Below are 23859 nucleotides of genomic sequence, written 5' to 3'. Positions count from 1 at the left end.
AGACCCACCTAAAATTCTAGCTCATATGTAAATTTATTTTATTTCTATCATTCTTTTATTCTCCCTTTTACTTAACAACTTTTTCCAAATCTTTACTGACTATTTTATGTTCTTAGCAATATATTAAATATCTGAAAGAAATAAAAGAGACAGCTACATGTTCCTTTCTGCAGCCTAAGCTGTACTTAGAATGAGATATGGGATCATAAAATAGTTATATAACAGCACAAGACAGGCTTGAAGTGAAAAGAGAGAAGGGAAATGGAAACTTGAGGGTTGTTGAAGACATTGCAGATGATGTTGGTTAGATAGGAATGAAACTAGACTTTATGGGGCTTGTAGGATTGGTGTAGGCAGAGAAAGGCATGCCAGGCATTGGTTTGCAGGAATTTCTCTAACAGTGGACATATTTCCACCATGAGTCATACACACTGTCTGTATCTTAGATATACTAGCATGCAACTTTTTGCAAGACCATGTACATGGCTTGGTAGGCAGAATGTGCAATTTTTCTTGGCTCATATGCATTTTAATCAAACATATCCTAATGAATTCTGACCACTGAAGCAGAATTCTCAGGGTGTTGCCTCTTGAGTGATAAGAACTATTCTGCTTTTAAAGTTTGGTAAAACGCTCCTCACAATACTTGTGTGTTCATATCTATACCTTTTAAGCATTTCTAAGTATTATGAATTTTTTTTCAAAAATGTACAGTAATATTTAGGAGTGCTAATTCTGAATTGTTGCAACGGAAAGCCTTCATTTTCTTTTGGTTCTGTGTGTTTTTTCTTTTGATGCATGAGTGGGCAAGAAATTTAAAATAATTTCAAACCATGGTGGTTCAGTCAGCCCTGCAAATAGTCAGGACAACCTGGTAAATGTGATTGTTTGCCACATGACAAACTTAGATCTGGAGGACTGTCCTAAGCACTTGGGAAACAAAACTTAGGTGAGGTTGCCCACAGAGCACACTACGTTCCAATGTGAACTAGTCATTCTGCTGAATTGACTTGGAACCTTAATATTTCTCAGTGTCCTTCCAAAGCCTGCCTTCTGGCCGATCCTGACCCCTCTGATCAAGTACTGGTCAAGAAATACAATAAGAGCATATGCATTAAATATAAAAGTTAATTCATCCAAGAGTCATGTATCTTTATATAGCTATCTGAATGCCCCATTTAGAGACATTATATTGAAAGTATACAAATATTTCTCTTTTTTAGTCTTATCAATATATTTTATGATATCCTAATATAATGTTCTCCAAACATTTATTTTTAGTATTACATTTTAATAAAGCCTAGCTGTTTTTATCCTATAGCAATAATCTTATTTAAGTTCCCCCAAATTGAGTGAGAAGAACTATTCTGCTTTTAAAGTTTGGTAAATGCTCCTCACAATACTTGTGTGTTCATATGTATACCTTTTAAACATTTCTAAGTATTATGAATTTTTTTCAAAATGTACAGTAATATCCCTTGCTATTCTGTTATCATGTATTCTCCAAAATGCCTTGGCACTAGATAAAACAAAGGGTTATCTTTATAATAAGCTCCTTACCTAAGATTTGGAGAACATTTTCTCAACACAGCAAGGACACGTTTCTCTTAATTCTTATTTTGTGCTTATCACGTGCATATTAGTGTATTATTGTGTCAAGTATATTTAAAATCATTCCTAGATCATTTTAAGTGATAACTAATGCATTTCCCCTTTAATCATCTTTCAAAAACAACATATTTATAGGTAGTTTGGTAAATATTATGAAAATTATCTATTACTGATATATATCTAAAACATTAGAGTACAAGTTTGATAAATTGCTATTTCTCAAAAATTATTGGGTGGTAGGATTCTAGTGAGATAAGAAAACTGATTTGGTGAGTCTTACCATCTGTAATATAATAATGGATCACTGCAGGAAATAGTGTATGACAAAGTGCAATTACGATGATGATAGTGGACTGGGGGTTGAACTTGTTGGCACAAATGTGTTTAGAATACAAGGGCCTTGGGTTCAATCCCCCTTACCAAAAAACAATAAAATTAATAATAATAATAATGAGATGGTATCCACATCTCTCTTAAAGAAAATTTAGAACTTTCTTATGTTTAGTATTTATTATTATAATACTGTACATTTAAAAAATTCCCTGTTTTTTGATTTTTGGATAAGTGAATGTTTATGGCAGTTAGTAAATAAACTTGATTGCTGAGAATATTGGAAAACATCATTAAATATTAGCATGTTTTAAACCCACTTTTCTAATTCATTAATATCCTTCCACACCCATTTAGCAGAACTTCAGGCTGACTTAACTAGGCCATGTACTTGAGATTCTGATGCTGGTGTAAGAGCAATAAAACCTTCACAGCTTTCTAGAGCAAACAGGAACAGTTATTTTGTGGGCCATCTGCAAAGTCTGCCAAACCAAGCTGAACACAAGAACATCTTCAGATAAATGTGGTAAAATGGCATAGCAGAAACTAGAATGATTAAATCATGAAACATAAAGGAGGAGAATCCTCAATCAATATATATTTCATAGATGACTTCCTTAACTACTGAAAAAGTTTCCAAAATGTGCAAGTTCCAAGGAAAAAGCAATAATTTTTGCATTGATTCCTTTTAGTATTGTTTAAGGAGGAATTTTAAATTATTTAAAATCATTAATAATAATAACCACAATAGGCAGGAGCTCAGGCACAGCCCCAGATCTGCCCACATTAACCTGCACGGGACCAGGCCCACAGTAGGCCCGGGTCCATCCCTCCACCAGCAGACACCCACTGGAGCTCAGGTTCTGGCACAGAACCACCTCTTTCAACCTGCATGGGACCCAGGCCCAGGGTAGGTCCGAGTTCATGTACCACCCCCACCCCCCCACCCCCGAACCTAGGAGCCTAAGCCTAACCCACTTTCACCTTGGGACACTGCACACATCACCATAACCTTCCCCAGGCAGTAGCCCCTATCTTTTGACAACAGACAGGGCTTAGAAGCAACTGCATCTCAGAGTGGGCATCCTAAATACAGTATAAGGCTCACACTTTTAGACCCATCTCTGTAAAACATTTCATCCATCTTGGGTATCTCCATTATTATCTTGAGTTACCTCAGCTATTGCTGTCACCATCTTTAGTTGCAATAGCATACATTGAGGTACACCAGCAAGGTCTGGAAGCCCAATATCAGGGTGAGGTACAGACAATCTGCATGGGTACTACAAGAATATAGGGTAGAAACTGTAATATCTCAGATCCATACTGCAGGAAAGGAAGACACACAGACAACATGAAAAAACAAGGGAGGAATTGCCCCAAATAAATCAGGACACTACATTAACAGAATCCATGCACAGTGAAGTCGATGAAATGTTAGAGAAAGAGTTCAGAAAGTTCATAATTAAAATAATCTGTGAATTAAAGAATGACCTAATGAGCAAATACAGGCAAAAAAGATCATTCCAACAAAGAAATAAGAGAGCAAATACAGGTAGCAAATGATTACTTCAAGAAAGCAAAAGAGACTCTGAAAAATAAGCCAGTCAAAAATCCTTGAAATGAAGTAAACAATAAACCAAATAAAAAACTTAATAGAAAGCATCATCACCAATAGACTAGATAACTTGGAAGAAAGAATGTCAGATAATGAAGACAAAGTATACGATCTGGAAAATAAAGTTGACCACATAGTGAAGATAGTAAGAAACCATGAACAGAACATCCAAGAATTATGGGACAGCATCAAAAGACCAAATCTAAGAGTTATTGGGATAGAGGAAGGCACAGAGTTTCAAACCAAAGAAATGCACAATCTCTTCAATGAGATAATATCAGAAAATTTCCCAAACATGTAGAATGAATTGGAAAACCAATGCAAGAGGCTTACAGGACACCAAATGTACAAAATTAAAACAGATCTACACCAAGCCACATTTTAATGAAAATGCCTAGCATACAGAATAAGGATAGAGTCTTAAAAGCCTCAAGAGGGATGAATCAGATCATATATAAGGGGAGACCAATTTATATCTCAGCAGATTTTTCAACTCAGACCATTAAAGCCAGGAGATTATGGAAAAACATACCAAGCTTTGAAAGAAAATGGATGCCAACCAAGAATCCTATATCCACCAAAACTAAGTTTTAGATTTGATGATGAAATAAGAACCTTCCATGATAAACAAAAGTGAAAAGAATTTACAACTAGAAAGCCTGCACTACAGAACATACTCAGCAAAATATTTCAAGAAGAGGAAATGAAAAACAATGATGAAAATCAGCAGAGGGAGGGATTATGCTAAAGGAAAAACTAATCAGAGAAGAACCCAAGTCAAGTCAACTACCAAAAATAAACAAAAATGGCTGGGAATACAAATCATGTCCCAATAATAACCCTGAATGTTAATTGCCTAAACTCACCAATCAAAAGACATAGACTAGCATATTGGATTAAAAAAATAAACCCAACAATATGCTGCCTCCAAGAGACTCATCTCATAGGAAAAGATATCCACAGACTAAAGGTGAAAGGTTGGGAAAAAACATGTCACTCACATGGATTGTGGAAGCAAGCAGGGTTTTCCATCCTCATATCAAATAAAGTAGACTTCAAGTTAAAGTTAATCAAAAGGGATAAAGAAGGACACTACATACTGCTCAAGGGAATGATACACCAACAAGACTTAACAATTATAAATATATATGTGACAAACAATGGAGCATTTACATTCACCAAACAAACTCTTCTCAAATTCCAGGGTCAAATAGACAACAACATAATAATTTTGAGTGACTTTAACACACCTCTTTCACCACTGGATAGATATTCCAAACAAAAGCTGAACAAAGAAACTATAGAACTCAATAATATAATCAATAACTTAGATTTAACTGACATATACAATATTTCATCCTTCAACAAGCGAATAGATTTTCTTCTCAGCAGCAAATAGATCCTTCTCTAAAAGAGACCGTATATTATACCACAAAGCAACTCTTAGCAAATACAAAAAAGTAGAGATATTACCCTTTCTTCTATTAGATTATAATGGAATGAAAGTAGAAATCAATCTTAAAATAAGAAATAAAAGCTACTCCAACACCTGGAGACTAAATAATATGCTACTGAATGAACAACGGGTTGCAGAAGACATCAAGGATGAGATTAAAAACTTTTTAGAGATGAATGAGAACAAGTACAACATATTGAAATCTCTGGGACACTTTCTAAGAGGAAAGTTCATTGCATGGAGTTTATTCCTTAGAAGAAGAAAAAGTCAACAAATAAATGACTTAACATACATCTCAAAGCCCTAGAAAAGGAAGAACAAATCTACACCAAAAGCAGAAGACAGGAAATAATTAAAATCAGATCTAAAATCAATGAAATTGAAACCAAAAAAATATTAAAAATAATTGACAGGGGCTAGGGATATGGCTCAAGCAGTAGCGCGCTCGCCTGGCATGCGTGCGGCCTGGGTTTGATCCTCAGCACCACATACAAATAAAGATGTTGTGTCCACCGAAAACTAAAAAATAAACATTAAAATTTCTCTCTCTCTCTCTCTCTCTCTCTTAAAAAATAATTGACAAAACAAAAAGTTGGCTCTTTGAAAAAATAAATAAAATTGACAGACCCTTAGCCATGCTAATGAAGAGAAAGAAAGAGAAAACTCAAATTACTAACCTACATGATAAAAAAGGAAATATCACAACAGACACTACAGAAATACAGAAGATAATTAGAAATTATTTTGAAAACTTGTACTCCAATAAAATAGAAAATATTGAAGGCATCGACAAATTTCTAAACTATAATTTTCCCAAACTGAATCAGAATGATGTATACAATTTAAACAGATCAATTTCAAGCAACTAAATAGAAGATGCCATCAGAAGCCCACCAAACAAGAAAAGCCCAGGACCAGATGGATACACAGTCAAGTTCTACAAGATCTTTAAAGAAGAACTAATACCAACACTCTCCAATTTATTTCAGGAAATAGAAAAAGAGGGAGCACTTCCAAACTCATTCTGTAAATCTAATATCACCCTAATTCCAAAACCAGGCAAAGACACATGAAAAAACAAAAACAAACAAACAAAAAAAAAAAACAACTTCAGACCAATATCTCTAATGAACATAGATGTAAAAATTCTCAATAAAATTCTGGCAAATCGAATACAAAAATGTATCAAAAAGACAGTACACCAGGATCAAGTGGGGTTCATTGCAGGGATGCAAGGTTGATTCAACATACGGAAATCAATAAATGTAAATCATCACATCAATAGACTTAAAGATAAAAATTATATGATCATTTCAATAGATGCAGAAAAAGCATTTGACAAAATACATCACCCATTCATTTTCAAAACACTAGAAAAACTAGGGATAACAGGAACATATCACAACATCATAAAGGCTATCTATGTTAAGCCCCAGGCCAACACCATTCTAAATGGAGAAAAATTGAAAGCATTCCCTCTAAAAACTGGAAAAAGCAGGGATGCCCTCTTTTAACACTTCTATTTAACATAGTTCTTAAAACATTGGCTAGAGCAATTAGACAGATGAAAGAAATTAAAGGGATACTGATAGGTAAAGAAGGACTCAAATTAGAACTATGTGCTGACAACATGATTCTATACCTAGAAGACCCAAAAAAAAAAATTCCACCAGAAAACTTCTAGAACTGGTACATGAGTTCAGCAAAATAGCAGGATACAAAATCAACACCCATTAATCAAAGGCATTTCTGTATTTCAGTGACAAATCCTCTAAAATGGAAATGAGAAAAACTACCTCATTTATAATAGCATCAAAAATAAAATAAAATACTTGAGAATCAACTTAACAAAAAGGTGAAAGACCTCTACAACAAAAACTACAGAACACTAAAGAAAGAAATTAAAGAAGACATTAGAAGATGTAAATATCTACCTTGTTCTTGGATAAGCAGAATTAATATTGTCAAAATGGCCATACTGCCAAAAGCACTATATAGATTTAATGCAATTCCAATCAAAATCCCAATGACATTCCTCATAGAAATAGAAAAATCAGTCTGAAATTCATCTGGAAAAAAAAGAGACCCAGAATAGCTAAAGCAATCCTTAGCAAGAAGAGTAAAGCAGGTGACATCACTATACCAGACCTTAAATTATACTACAGAGCAATAATAACAAAAACAGCATGGTGTTGGCACCAAAATAGACTTGTAGACCAATAATACAGACTAGAGGACACAGAGACTAACCCACATAATTTCAGTTGTCTTATATTTGACAAAGGTGCCAAAATGTAACGGGGAAAAAAAAGATAGCCTCTTCAACAAATGGTGCTGGGAAAACTGGAAATCCATATGCAACAAAATGAAATTAAACCCCTATCTCTCACCATGCACAAAACTCGATTCAAAATAGGTCAAGGACCTAGGAATTAAACCAGAGACACTGTCCATTAGAATAAAAAGTAGGCCCAAATCTCCATCATGTCGGAGTAGGCCCCAACTTCCTTAATAAGACTCCTATAGCGCAAGAATTAATATTAAGAATCAATAAGTGAGATGTATTTAAACTAAAAATCTTCTTCTCAGCAAAAGAAACAATCAATGATGTCAATAAAAAGCCTACTAATTGGGAACAAATTATTATCATATTTTTATTCACATCACTGATTGTTTCTTTTGCTGAGAAGAAGATTTTTAGTTTAAATACATCTCACTTATTGATTCTTAATATTAGAGCACTAATCTCTAGAATATATAAAGATCTCAGAAATCTTAACACTAAAAAAACAAATAACCCAATCAATAAATGGTTCAAGGAACTGAACAGACACTTCTCAGAAGAAGATATACAATCAATCAATAAATATACGAAAAAATATTCAACATCTCTAACAATTAGAGAAATGTAAATCAAAACTCTTCTAAAATTTCATCTCACTCCAGTCAGAATGGCAGCTATTAAGAATACAAACAACAATAAGTGTTAGCGAGGATTTGGGGAAACAAGGTACACTCATACATTGCTGGTGAGACTGCAAATTGGTGCAGCCAATATGGAAAGCAGTATGGAGATTCCTTGGAAAACTGGGAATCAAACCACCATTTGACCCAGCTATCCCACTCCTCACCTATACCCAAAGTACTTAAAAACAGCATACTACAGGGACACAGCCACATCAATGTTTATAGCAACACAATTAACAAGAGATAAACTGTATGCCCTTCAGTAGATGAATGGATAAAGAAAATGTGGTGTATATACACAATGGAATATTATTCAGCATTAAAAGAGAATAAAATCATGGCATTTACAGGTAAATGGATGGAGCTGGAGAATATAATGCTAAGTGAAATTAGCCAATCTCCAAAAAAACAAATGCCGAATGATTTCTCTGATTTAAGGAAGCTGATTCATAATATGCTGTGTTTGGGGGGTGGAGATGGGAGGATTAAATGAACTCTAGATAGGGCAAAGGAGGAAAGGGGAGGGAGAGGAAGGGAGGGAGCAAGGGGTAGGAAAGACGGTGGAATGTGATGGTTCTCATTACTCTAAGTACATGTATGAAGTCACGAAGGCTGTGACTCTACTTTGTGTACAATGAGAGATATAAAAAATTGTGCTCTATGTGTGTAATATAAATTTTAATGCATTCTGTTGTCATATAACAAATCAAAATTTAAAAAAAAATTAAATTCCCCAAACTTGCTTTACAATAGGGAAAAATACTAATATTGTTATTGTCCCTTGAACCTCATTCTATTATGCATATAATGCCTACTTGCAGCATCCTCATGTGGCTGAGTGACAGATATCTCACATCCATGTTCTTATAAGGCTACCTTCATGACTTCATCTAAACGTACAGGGAATAAATTTAAATAATATCCCACTTGGAATTAGGGCTGCAACATATCAAAATTCAGGGGCAGGGACAAATACATTCTCTATATTACTCTTTTTTGAGGAAAGTTTAATAACTCCAAAGTGTTTTATTCATTTGTAAAATGTTCATTATAATCTTAAATTTGAAAATAAACCTACTAAGTGTTTCTCTTTCAGTGTTTATAAAATGGATATTTAGATGTTTCACAAAAGAACTGGGAACTGTTTCTCACATACAAGTCTTCCTGTAGTTGATAGTATGTACTGAATATTCAAGAAAGACTTTTTCAAATATTCATAAATAATGATTCTGCTGTTTCATCTGTTCATGGTTAAGATAATTTTAAAAGCTAAAATAAATATGTAAGCTAAATAAAACAAGGCAGATCAAAAAGAATTAACCACAATAATTTGCTAAATACTCACAGCAATATAGCATGTATGAAAGGCTAACTCTTGTAACAGACAATTTCCTGGGACATTGTTCTTGCTTAATAGAAGTATGTAACATGAAGACTGGTTATTAACTGAAAACACTCATTCCAATGCAATGAGAATAATGAGTCAGATTATTGTGACAGATGAGCTCTAACATGAGTGTTGAGCGATTGTTGACCTCAACCAAGAATTGATTTATCTTGAATAAAATGTTCTCCTATTTAAGGTGAATTAAAAAGAAAAAAAGTAGAGGAAGAGGAGGAGACAAAAAAAAATAAGACAAACTCTATGGATGCTAAAAATTTGGGAGAAATTTTTAGAATATAAAATGAAAAAATATTTTGCCAGGTATTTAGACTAAAAAAATAGAATAAGAAGTCACTAATACACTTTCAACCTTTATATGGAATCCTGAAGTTACAGAATAATATTTGTCTTTCTTATAGGCAGCTGTAATTCGAGCATTTTATTGTTGATTACAGACTAAATAACGATCAATTCTTACGTTAGTCCCTACTCTCATTTGTTCCTGATTAGTTTCCTTTAGCATAAACTTGGTTAATCAAAGGACACATATCCCAAAGGGATACTGGAGCTGATTCATACTGGCTCTCAAAACCCACTGATCATTAAACTTTCAGGAATTTCTTAAACTACTATTAAACTGCTGGTAGTTTGAAATTGTTCATAATGGAAGCATTTACACCATAGAAATTGGCAAATACTATAAATCAGGGCATTTGAACTAGGACATTCCTTGTCCTGTATTCACTTAGTCATCCAGGCCCTTTAAACATTCCCTTCATGTTCATGGTTCTCATGCCCTGCAAGTTAGTGTCCAGCAACAACAACAACAAAAATCTCCATCAACATTATCATCCCCACACAGGAAACATTAATGCTTACGATACATGGGATGCTATGTTAGGTTTTGAGAAAATTAAGAACAATAAGATACCTTTCACGTTCTGAGAAGCTCAAAATCTCTTCTGAAAGGAAGATTTGTAATTCAAAATATGTAATAAAATGCAGAAAACAAGAGAATCAAATGAATAATAAGAGTCTTTTTGAGTCTTATTTCTATAGGAATTAGCAGAGAAAGGAGCTCTAAGGGCAGTTGAAGGCTCTAAAGCCTGCAAGAAGCACAAGATGTCAAAAAAGTGAAGAGGAGACTGGAAAGAAGACCTAAAATATACCTAGCATTCCTAGAGAACATTAGGACTATTTTATTGGGAAATGTGGTTAAAATGAGTAGTGTGGCACAATAGAAAAAGTAGGAAGTTTTGGATATGTAGTTACCTGGATTTTAATCCTCACATAAACAGTTTGGGCTGTGTGCAGCCACTTTATCTCTGTCAATCTCAGTTTTCTTGTCTTTAAAAGGGGATTATTTTCTATTTTACATGTTCTTATAAGGAATAAAGGAGTTAATGTGTGAACATCTATTAGTATAAGATCCGATACACAGTAGACACAACACACACACACACACACACACACAGAGATGATTCTATCTCTAAGACCTCATGGTCACCATCATCAATAACTGAGAAGTCAATTTAGAAAGGAAGTTGGAATTCAAGTTTAGGTAAAACTCATAGGCAAGGTCAATTTCATGGGACTGTGACTTATGCTGTTGGGACCATGCACTTAGAAGAGCCCTGTACTCAAACTAAGTCTCTGCCATGGCTATCTTGAAATTGTTAATAATTGAAGTTTTAAATTATTTTTGAAAAGGAGATCCCACATTTACATTTTTCACTAGGTTCTGCAAATTATGCAGCTGTTCCTACAAACAGGATGTGTTAAACATAACTAATAAATAAATAGGTAGCATATGATATACAGATATAATTGATATAATTTGTACAGGTTGGTAATCTGTAACACATACCAAAGAAAGACAAAACACAAAATATGACTAGTAAGAATATTATCATTAGAAAAGGATGGAAGGACAAAGTCATGATCCTGCCTCTTTGGGAATGAATACCTGTCTCCACTAACCTCACCACTCAGTGGAGTCATTCCATCCGATTCTATTCTCACATGTGCTCTGTCCAAGAAATACAGATACAACCCATAGCACTATAACAGGTCAACTGACAAGCTATCATTATGGTCAGGTGTACTTGTCCCACGTCATTCCAATACAGCAAGTGCCTATCCTTTGCCCAGGTCATATTCATTCTGTCTGCCCCTCTGGAACCTCAGTCCTTTTAGCAGCATTAACAGCAGGATTGCAGTGACCGGACAAAATGACATTGCCAAACTCAGGATAGAGCATTGAGATTCTGTTGCTTATGGCCCGACTCTAAAGCCACTCTATCTGCATCCTGCTAATTGATCCCTTTCTTTCCTCTCATTTCTCACTGTGTTTTAAATGATCTTCATAAACCATGTGATTCTCGAGCATTTGTAATTTGTTCTTGAAGCTTTTTAGATCTCTGACTTCTGGGAGAGCTTGTCTGTTGATGTACCAGCAAATTGCATCACAGCAATTTTCCACCAGCCAAGTTCAAATCAAAGCTCCATCACTTGTTAGTTATCTGGCAATAAAGAGTTACTTATCCTCTCAGAGATTCAGTTTCCTTATATGTAAAGTCAGAATAATAATATCTTTCTTGAATTAGAATCGAGAGTAATAAGTGGAATTGTGAAAGTAAAATAATAAGTAACATGCATTCAATGATTACTATGTGCCATGCACTATTTTAAGTGCTTTATGTCTATTGACTGATTTAATCCTTTCAGTAACTCTATGGAGTAGTGCTATTTTTATCCTTACATAGAGTGAGGTCATTGAAGTTGAAGAAGCTAAGAAACATGCCCACAGCATACTGCTTAACACTGTGTATGAACTTATTAAGTAGTTGAAAAATTGAATGTTAATGTTACATTTTGATGAACAAAATTCAGATTCATTAACTGTCTACAGATTCTCCCTTCTTTTGGTGAAAATATAAATAAATAAATCCCTGTAGCCTAGATAATGTGTTGTGCAAGAACTGAAGACCTACATTTCAGTTGAGCTATTATTTAAAAAAGAACTCAAGACCGTTGAAGTATGTGTTAGTGTGTACTCATATTTAAAAGTCCTCTTGAGTGGAATCTTTTATTCCTTCACTATGTCAGATGAAAGAAAGGCCTTCGTGAACTAGCATATAAACCATGATTATTGCTCATGAAAATCTCAAGTTCCAAGAAAGCTAGTGAGGAAGGGGGTAAGGATGGGAGCCGAGAAAATAGTTTCCCCAAAGTTCTCCCAGATGACTCCAGCAGAGGAAATCAACAGTGGTTTGTTCTCACTTTTCTAGAAATATATTAGTTCCCCCTACCAAAAAATAAAACAAAATTAGATTTAAAACAAAAAAAGTACTACCAGATGAACAGAGACAGAATAAGGAGGAATGTTACCTTAATGGCTCACTGACAGTTTCAAGCACCTGTTAAGTGTAAGTGAAGTCCTAAGGGTAAGTTTCTTGGCTTTACTGGGCGTCTCATTAATAAATCACCAGGCATAGTCAGCCAACGGACAACTCCCAGAAACACTGAGTCAGGGTGCTACAAGAAATTAAAACAGTCTATATATGTATAAGAGCCAATTTCATGAAAAAGCATAGTTGGAGTACTATACCTTAATCTATGGACCCATGAAATGTCAGAACTGACTTCTTCCTAAAATCAACATTTCAAAATATCCAACTCAGTGTTGTTTTTTAGTTGCCATAGAAGTACTCCTTTTTTAAATAAATGTTTTATATGGAAGTATTATGGTTTAGATGTGAGGTGTCCCCCCAAAGCTCACATGTGAGAAAATGCAAGAAGCTTCAAGGAAGAGATGACTGGGTTATGAGATCCTTAACCCAATTAGTGGATTAATCACCTGATGGGATTTATTGAGTGGTAACTGAAGGCAGGAGAGGTGTGTGTGTGGGGGGGGGCTTTGGGGTATATATTTGTATATGGTAAGTGGAGATCTGCTTTCTGGTTATCGTATGAGCTGCTTCCCCTTACCACACTCTTCCACCATGATGTTCTGCATCTCTTTAAGCCCTGAAGAATGGAGCCTACTGTCTATGGACTGAGACCTCTGAACTTACTCCTCTACAATTGTTCTTTCAGTCATAGCAGCAAAAAAGCTGACTGAAACAGAGTATCTTATATAGAATGTAGACAAGTCTGTTCTGGTGGAAATTGCCATGTGGCCAAGTGGTCCTCCCTCATAACTCTGCCCACCTGGCACTGAACTGATCCTACCAAACCACCTGACTACTGAGGATAACAGGTTGAAAATTATAGGCCATAATATAAACTCTTCACTTTATAAACAAACAAACTGGGGTTCAAAAGGTGAAGTCGGAAGTAGCTCTGAAATCACAATCAATTTTCTTCATTTTCAGGACTAAACCTATTCTACTGTAACAAAATCAGGTGGTTGTTTATTTAGGTTTAGTCATAAGGGCTTTTAATTTACTACACATAATGTTCTGATATAGTTAAAGGTTTTAGGTTTCAGGAGAGTAATAAGTAGACCAGTTATTTTCCACCCAAGTGTTTTATGTCAGCTGTGGTGGCTGCCACCAAGTTAGAGCTGCCACATTTCACAGGTAGGAAAGATCTAGTTATCCTCAAGCCTATGAACAACAACAATAAAAGCAGAATATACTTAATATTTTCATTGATAGATATGTTTAAGTGAAGTAACTAATTTAAAAATTGAAATTGACATACAGGTAAGTGGAAGCAGTACTACTATTTCCCTTTTTCCCACCCCTGTCAACACACATCTGATCTGTTTAGTAAATTGCCCAAAGAACAGCAGAATGTTTTCTGTTCTCAGCATGGAAGACAGTGGTTCTAAGTCCTCACCTTTTGCAGTGACTTTTAGAATAAAAAATAAAAATACATATTTGGGGCCAGCACAGCTGCCCCCCTCCACCCAGAGATTCTCATTTACAAGGTTTAAGGCTGCATATATGTGTGGAACAGTGTAACTACTTACATTAACCATTTTATTACCTTGATCCCTGAGGACATTCCTGTTTATAGTGGTATCTGTTCTTGAAAAATGTGGAAGCAATTCCTGAACCTCCCATAGCATCCTCAGAATCACAGCTGAAGCTTCCCTGTAGCTTTATTCTATATACCTCCTTGAAACTCTGACCCTATTTAAAATCTATTTTAGAAGTTTCACAAGCATTTCAGAGTCCAGAAGATAAGTCTTGGAACTAAGATATAGATCCAAACCTGTGATAAAAACCTCTGTTCCAATAATATTGAGCCTGGTGTCTTAGATGTCATGGAATCAGCAGAATCAAACTGGAAGCTAATTCTGAGAATCATAATAATTCTTAGAAAAACTCTCAGGGTAGATTTCTCTGAAAGAAACAAAGGGTGAAGGGAAAGCTAGCTGACCACCCCCCTCACCACCCCGTGCCTTAGCAACACTGGGAAAGAGGACCAACCCCTCACCTCGCCCTATCTTCCCCCCAAATGCTATGAAATGACTGGAATCCATAAGGGATTCCAATGCTCAAAACAGCATTCAAAAACACACAAAGGAAGACAGGTCCAGTACTTCACACCAACAGCTTGATCACCAATGAGGCTGACACCAAGAGAATCAGGCTGGCTGTGAATATTAGCAACCCTTTGCAGAGGTGGGAAGCCACAAATTAAAAACCACTCCTGGCCATGAGGAAGCATCAGAAGACAGTGAGCCTTGCTGACAGGTGAGCAGCCTCAGTGGTTTTTTTCTCTGGGCTTAAATGTGCACTTCCATTCTGCAAACTGACGACTTTGGCTTTGTTGTTGTGACTCACTGTCTTGGTAACATGCCTAGCTTGCTCCCCAGATACCCTCGTGGAAGGCAACAAATTCAAATGCCTACAAGGTCCAATCAACAGAATAAACAAGTGATGTGGACGCCTTGGGAACTCTGCAAACTGAAGAGTGAGTGAATGTCTTATTCATAGGGGGTAGTCCTTGCTTAGTCCCAGCTGTTGTAGTAATGTAGTAATGTGGGAACCAATCTTCCACTTGTCGATGAGAAACTGAACTTGTGAGTTTTTCAAATGTAAAATCTCCCACAATTAAAAGTTAGACTAAAAAAGTATGTGGGCCAAATAAAAAATACCTATGTCATTGATTCAGCTGTTGACTTCCATTTTCAACCTTTATCCTAGTGCTAGAGTCTTGTGTTGTTCTTCTTTTCATGTCAATTTCTATTTCTCCACATTTTTAAAAACTCTTTAATTTCTGGACTCCAGGCCAGGACACCAGAACATAGAATCTGCCATAAGATTACCCTGAGGGTATGTTTTGGAAGATCTAAGAGGTCTGGCCCTGGATTCTGCCAAATTATCAAGATGCTCTTTCTTTCCTTTTGTTGGGACCTCAAAATCTGATAATTAATGCAGACTACAACTAACATGTCTCCATGCCCCCAGGTCTGCCTGTGGCTAAGCCTGCTCCCACCCAGCCCTGTGAGATCCCAAACCCTCTCCATCTCTCCTGCCATACTGCAAGTAATAAGGCATCATTAAGTCTATTCTTAGAAGAAATAATAATTATAATTGGGTTTCCCAGCCAGGTGCTGTGTTCTGGAACCATTCTAAATGTTTCATGTGAATTACCCTACTTTATATTTCCTACAACCTTGCAAATGCAATTTCATAAGAAACCTGAGGTCAGAGGAACTACACATCTCATCCAATTTGGCACATCCATTGAGTGGATGTTCTGAGATTAAACTCAAGTTTGAAGCCTGTATCTACTCTACTGTCCTACATGGGAGATAAATACAGGAGAGTTGGGGATAGGTATTTCTACAAGGGGAGACACTCTTTGATGTTCTTCCTCAATTTTATGCTTTGAAACCTTACAATATTATCATTTTACAACTTTATCACTTTGTATACATAGTTACCTGTGACTTTTGCATCATTACTATTTCAGAATATATTTGGGATTTTAGGGGGCATTAATATATCCAAATATATTTTACGGGGAGTATAGGGCTGCCAAATTTCCATTTTGCCAAGTAAGGATGCTTCTACACCTATAAATTAGCATCATTATTACTTCATTAAATGAAAATTATTTTAACGTACAAACATACACACATGCATGTGCACACACACACACATACATGACTAGTATATCATGAAACAAAGACTGCTATTAACCACTGCCTTCAATCATGATGGATGTGTATGTGTGCACATGGAGTTCCCAGACAATTGTGCGATGTTGTAAAAGTTTTCCTGGGAGACTATTATTTGGAACTTAAAAAACCTTATTCCACAAAATAAAAGAAAGCTATAATATTATGACTACAAATATTATTATGATTAGATACCAGGACATAGATAGCAGAGGTTAGAGCTAGCATAACTTCAAGTTTGTTTCTGTTTTATTTTTTTTTTTATTTTTTAATTTTTTGCTGTTTTGTATATGAGATAACTGAGACTCTGGGAAGTTAAATGATTTCCTTAAATAACACACAAGTTTTCGCAGAGTCAAGGACAGATGTGAATTTTACTGATACCTACTTCAGTTCTTTTATATATCACCAGAGACAATAATAGTATACTATCATCTTAACAGCATTATTAGTGAAATAGACTGGGGAGAGGGTAGTTTTGAAAATTAACCAAAAATGGTTTGTGGAAAAATGATAGAGATGGAAACATAGCTGTCAACATAAACACATTCTCTTCTGCACATCGCATCTCCACCAACTATCCAGGCCAGGGAATATAGTATGATTCTCAAGGGAGAATCTGCTTCCATCCCCCAGAAAGGTAGACTCCTTTGATTTTTGCATGTGAGAAGTTTACGAATCTGTGTGCTCTGAGTATGTTTGCAACCATATCAGCAGTCAATTAAGATTGAAATTGGGTCACTGATGTGTTACCAGGGAATAGCTATTAGTAACCCTTAATAACCCTATAATAACTTAATAACCTTAATAGCTATTAATAACCCTTAATTGGAATCCTATTTACTGTTCTGTTGGCTTAGCATCCTCCCTCTGCTTTCATCAGAGCTGTAACATGAAAAGATCATTTGAGTCCAGGAACCTGCAGAGAAACAAGAGCACACAACTGCACACACTTGTAAAATTCAAATATATTATCTCTTTCAGGGGATGGTAATCAATGTATTAAACTAAGAAAACTCCAAATTAAGGAATAAATGTGGCCACAGACATTAAAAGACTCTAAACAATGAATTTGCTTATAATTGTTCTAAATTTATAATTATTTGCCCAGTCTCTGTTATGATATGGGACATATGTGTGTATGTATGCATGTATATACATATGTACACAAACATATAATATATATATAATGTGTGCATATATATCACATATGTATATATGACTATAAGCAATATATAAGTGTCATACATATATATAACACTATCTATAACATATAGGTAATAAAGAGGGATTTAGGAGATCAATAACAGGGAAACTGTTTATACATATGAAAAATAGCAACATACTTGAGAACTTCAATTTTCTTCTCCATCTTCCAAGGTTTGCATTTAACGGTCGCAATTATTTGTCTCTTTTCATCTAACTCTGCCTTCAGTCTTTCCAATTCCTCTGCATCAATTTCCTCTTCTTCTTCCCTATAAAGGAAAGAAAAAAACATAAGATAGGCTTTGCTTGACTTTCACACTTACAAAGACTAATATCAGATGCTTAGCCTCCCCCCACCCCCGCTTTTTTTTAACTCATCTGGAGACAGTGCTAAGACCCATAAGCATTACAACCCACATCTGAACACTGTTGCAGGTGACTGGGATTCTCATGACTTTAAACAATAGTGTTGACATGCTGATGTCCTGAGAATAAACTCTTCTTTTATATCCACAGCTTTGAGTTGTCAGAACTAGAAAAATCTATGGGAAGGATAGTTCCTGATCTATAAGGATATTTCCCTCTCCTCTCTGTTCCCTATATACCTTTCCTCCCCAATTTTACATCCGGATTTTAAAACTTTATTTTTCAACAAAAATTTAAAAATTAGAGGTGGAGATGTATTTGAAATGCCTTCAATTTTTTTAAGTTAACCCTGTCTCAAGAAAATGAGGGAAAAATTGCAATAGGGAAGAATAAAAATCTGTCAAAGGCAACCTAATCTGTTAATTAAACTCAAAACCTCAATTGATAAAATTCAACTTTTAAAATATATTTGGTGGAAGCAAATCCTTTGAAGACACTTTCAAAGAAATTTAGTTTCTCACCAAGCAAATTAAATGTTTCTTTTCTGTGTTCTTAGTATTACAAAAACCTTATAGGGTCCAGAAATTGAAGAAAAGAAAATCTAAACATGAGTGACATGATTTCCACTGGAGGAATATAACACTATATTGTAGAAATAAATTTTTTTGGTCATAGATTGTTTCAGTTATGAAGCTACTGTCTCAATGCCAACATAACCTTTTATATTTACTATTGTGATAATGGGGTTGGGACTGTAAATAACATTTTTGCTTTAGCACCTGGCTCAATTTTATACTTAGACAGCAGGAGATACTAAGAAGTGACTCCGTCTTTTCCAGCTGCTTCCTGTGGCTTCCAGGGCTACTTCCTGTCTGTTCCTTGGGTAACACTTCCTCCTCCACTCCAGGAACTGAAGGGGCTTTCCACAGCTGCAGGTAAGTCTAGTATGCCAGTTGTGCCAACTATAGCAGAATCCATTTCACCACCTTTCCCACAGGGACCAGTCCTCTGAGCTTAGGCCCCTCTGCAGAGGTCTTCATCTCCTGGGGGTTAGCGCCCTAGGTCCCTCACTATACTTCCAAATTTTCATTTCAGTCTTTCCATTGTTCTTTCAGCCCTTGACTGGCTGTTGCTTCCTGTAATTGCTACCACCATACTCTAGTTCTCTTTTTGCCTTTTCAGTAGGCTAATTAAAAATTATTTTATTTATAACTCCTAACTCTTAAGCTCTCTGTTCAATTAGTTGTTGACATATCTCTCCTCGCTAGACCCAGACTGATAAAAAATTATAGATTATTCAGTGTTACTCAGAGGCACGCTTAGTTGTTCACGAAACTCATGATCAGACAGTGGGAATATGATAAATCTATTTTTAAATTATTAATCATAACACAAGAGGACATAACCATAGTTTTACCGCCCACCCTAGAAAATGACTATGCAATCCTTTCTTTCTTTGCTACCAATCCATAGTTTTTAAATTATTCAATTTTTGTTTATAAAAACAAAAATTTGTATTAACCCTCTAAAATAATACCTCCTATTCATAATTTGTATTTTAAACAATTTAAATATTTTGGCTAGAATAGTAATTGTATTTCAAGAGAACAGTGGAAGTACATTCTACTAAGATGCAATGCTGGTTGCCATTGGGTTGTCTCTGTTTTAATTATTTGGTTCTTCTAAAATCCTATGGCACTACGTAACCAAGCCATAAAATATTTAATATTTTTTACTACACCTACATTCATAGTTCTTTGTATCTTCCTTGTTTGCCAATTAGAATCATATGTAGGCTGGTTTATCTTAGGAGGGAAAAATATGTTTTAATAAGAATAATTGAAATCATCACCCTATAGATGTATTTACATCAAAATTAAACAGATAAGTGTTTTACTAAAAACAAATAAAACTAGAAAAAAGTAAAATTTCAAGAAACTATCAATAATAGAGTATATTAGAAAAGAAAAAGAGCTTTAACCTTAATAATTTTATTATTTGATATTTTAAGCTCATAGCTTGCTTACCTTTCCAAAAAAGTTCATGATATTTGCATGTAAACACTTAAAACTTTACATTGCCAAGCTTCCAGTAAGAATCATATATAAAACAGCATCTTATTTAATTCAACATCATCAAAGAATAAGACAATAAGCTATTTAATATGTAGATTTACCACGGTGCCAAATCATATTTCTATATATGCCACTTTTCAGAACCATTTAATAGAAACCTTCTAACATTAATGTTTTATATGCTTAGCCTATCCAAATTCTTATTCCTTTAAAAATCATAGGAAGTATCTTTAGTAGCCTCTCTTCTCACTATCCTTGTGAGAATGGCTTTTACTTCTCTAAGACTCCATACCTCTTGTTTTATACTTCTTTGGCACATAAAATTATTTCAAAATAATATGTGTTGAAGTGGCCTCTTCTTGTTGCATTATGAATTTATGGAGCTAGAGAAATATTTATTGAATAAATGTATGTGTATAAAACTTTCTTGGATGATTTTGAGTTATCATCCTGAATCAAAGTGCACTAAAATATAACAATGCCCTGAAAGATTAATATGTGTGAAAAGACATTTATTCCTGTACTAAATGATCCCAGACAGGTATATTTTTAAAAAGTCTTTGTTGTTAAGTGTTGATTGCTGTCAGGAGGAGCATGCTGTGCTTCAGGGTACCATGGCTGAAAGATAAGTTACCTTTGAATATGCAAGTAATTAAAATATTACTCTCACCAACATTATAGAGAAACTTCTTCTCTAGGAACCACTCAAAGAAAGGGCTAATCATATGAAGAAGATCTAGCCTACATGTTTCATCTTCTAAAATATAGGGCTAATCTATGCAAGAAAGGCTCTCTATCTTAAGTTTGATTAAACAACATTTGTTAGGAAAAAGAAGACATAATATGCTAAATTTCTCTCTACTATAAATATATTACTTATTCTCTTAAAACTGGGTCAGGAAAAGTATGTAATATTATTAGAAATACTCCAAAATGTCTAACAAGGCAGTATTTTTTAACTGTCTCTAAAGATAGTTAGTTTCACAACCTTAGTTTTAGTTGGTTTTGAAATGTTTTGTCAGTGCAAGAGAAATTCTCTAAGGCATTACTTGAACATTTAAATTAAAAAGACCCTGAATTAATTAACCTAAATAAATGTGCCCTGATTTGCCTACTAATTTTCTTCAAAATATATTTGCTAATAAATTTTATTTTTTAAAAAAAGGTTCTTACCTTTAAAACAAACAATAGAAAATAGACCCTAAAATATTGATCAGAACTATCAGTAATCATAAATAACTGATGATACTATTTGGAATAAATACAAATTGTGGCAATAATAATATAATTTGTAAAATCTATGGAAACAAAGCTCGGCTATGTGGTGGAATGGGAAGATAGGGAGGCAAGGGAGGCACATATGAGTCATTGCGGGCTTTTTAAAATCAAGATAGATAGAGTGGGACTAGCTAAAGAGACATTGGCATAGCAACAAGATTCAGCTGACTCATGTGGCTCTATTTCCTAGAGGTAGAGCATTTGACATGAGGTTCCTAAGCACATTAGAAAAGCTAAGAAATTCCCACCCAGCTTACCTTTTTAGAAGGAATTTTTCATGGGTATAAATAAAAAGGAAAAGAAAATTCTGAAACATAGCTGGAATCATGCATATATTTATTAATGATGCTTTTTTCAGTGAACTATCACTGTCTGAAAGCATAGACTTTGCTAATATGACATATTTCTGTTTAATAATAGTATTAACAATTGTAATATGAGGAACTTAAAATTGCATTACAATTTATTTTTGCAAGGAGAAAAGCTTCTTGAAAAGAAAATACAAATAAAAGTATCAGATTCAAGTTTAAAGCAAGTGATGTATTAGTACTCAGAGAAGACGTGGTGGAGTTCGGGGAGAAGTAAGGGAAAAAAAGAAGATAGGAGAAGGGACATGTAAAAATTTAAACTACAACAAAGTAGAATTGGGTGGGGTTGCTTTTGTTCTAAAAGCAAAAATGGTCTATTAATGCTAAGCTTCTCTACCTACCACAATTTTTAGATGGTTACATTTCACAGCCATTATTTATGAGGAGTAATATAGTAGAGCTATAATATAAGACACTGGAGTGTCTTGGGAGGATATCTGAGAAAGTTTTTCATCATTTTAAGTCCAAAGCGTATCTGAATTCTACTGCCTATTATGATTCACACAGCCCTGTTGCCTTTGTGTAGCAACTAGGTTGGCAGGACCCTTTAATCCTTTCCAAGGGATCTGATTTTCTATCATGGAAGTGTTTTATGGGCATACTTTCCCTTCCTACCTGCCAACTGAAAATTTCTAGAAAGACAAGTGTACTAGTCAGCTTTTAATTGCTGTGACAAATAAATAAAAAGAAAAACAACTTAGAGGAGGAAAGGTTTATTTTGACTCATGATTTCAGAGATTTCAGTTCACCATCCATTAACTCCATTATTTTGGACTGAGGTGCATCAGAACACCATGGTGGAAGGGTGTGGCAAAGGAAAGCTGCTGGGTTCATGGCAGCTATGAAGCACAGAGAGAATGGAGCCAGGTATAAGAATATCCTTCCACAGCATGCCCCCAAGGAACTACATCCTTCAACCATGTCCTACCTGCCTATAGTTCCTTCCAGTCATCCATTTAGTTATCAATGACTTCATCCACTGGTCCAATCACTTCATCCTTCATGATCCAATCACTCCCCCCAAAGCTCCCCCTCTGAATATTGCTACATTGAGGACCATGAGATTTGGGGAACATTCAAAATCCAAACCATAACACCAAGAAAAGTAAATAATTATCTTGAATTTTTTGTAAATAGCTTTAAATATATTACTCTTTACAAAATCAGCATTCACTAAAATGTTGGAATTAAAGATGTTGGGCTATATTAAACAATGAAATGATAACACCAATCCTCTATAACAGAGACCAACACAATTTCTTTCTGTCAATATCCAAGTTGTTAATATGTTATGCTTTGACTAATACATATAATTCTGTCCCATATTCTTTTCTGCTTTATTATTATTATTAATTATGCCTTTAAAACTATTATAAAAACATTCTTAGCTTTTGGACTACATTTAGCTATAGTATGCAACCCCTTCTCTATAAGGTAAAGTTATTTGACTCACTCCTTAGGAGTTTTCTACTTAACTTAGATAACAATGTATACAATTAATGGGATAATTTTCAAATATCTTCTTCATTATAAATTCTAATGACCTATGACAACTTGAATCTTTCATAAGGTAATTTCTCATAGTCCATTTTTAGTATATTTTCATTTTCAAATTTATTTCAATTATTAAAATCTGTTTGATTAAGTGAAATAAAATGGCAGGATCAGTTTAAGTCTGTCTTTCTAAAATTAGTTTTAATTACCAGCTTTAAGACCACCTAAAAGGAGTGGTCTTCCTTCAGTGTCAGGTGCTTTTTAATCACTAATGCTTTCAGTTATATATCAGGACTAACTTACGCTCCTCTTTTCAACCTCCTCCTTCTTTCTTTTTCTCTTGCCTTCCTTGTTTCTTCATCCTCTGGTTCAGGTATTGGGTCATCCTCATTGATAACATCTCTGGTCCGTTTCCTCTTTGGTCTCAAACTCTCTCTTCTAGGTAGCTTTTCTTCTTCTTCTTCACCTGAACACACAAATTGATGATTCAATGAGCAATATCAGAAAGTTCTCTTTTTCACAACAAAGTTTATTCTTACTTTTTTATAACTAGTGTCATACATCT

The 23859-nt window shown here is 34.8% G+C and overlaps 1 protein-coding gene across 1 annotated transcript in view; it reads right to left on the bottom strand.

Annotated features, from left to right (window-relative positions):
- The window catches only part of Tmc1 (transmembrane channel like 1), a 161670-nt gene that overhangs the window by 93304 nt on the left and 44507 nt on the right, over positions 1-23859 (bottom strand). The window contains exons 3-4 of the mRNA XM_048806780.1: positions 23598-23760; positions 17854-17982 (exon numbers count right to left, since the gene is read on the bottom strand). Of these exons, the coding sequence (XP_048662737.1) occupies positions 17854-17982; positions 23598-23760 (292 nt within the window). The remainder of the gene's footprint in view (positions 1-17853; positions 17983-23597; positions 23761-23859) is intronic.

The sequence above is a fragment of the Marmota marmota genome, unplaced genomic scaffold (assembly GCF_001458135.2).
Source record: "Marmota marmota marmota unplaced genomic scaffold, marMar, whole genome shotgun sequence".
NCBI classification, from domain to species: Eukaryota; Metazoa; Chordata; class Mammalia; order Rodentia; family Sciuridae; genus Marmota; species Marmota marmota.
The sequence above is the reverse complement of the archived record's forward strand: the minus strand, read 5'-3'. Positions and strand labels throughout refer to the sequence as shown.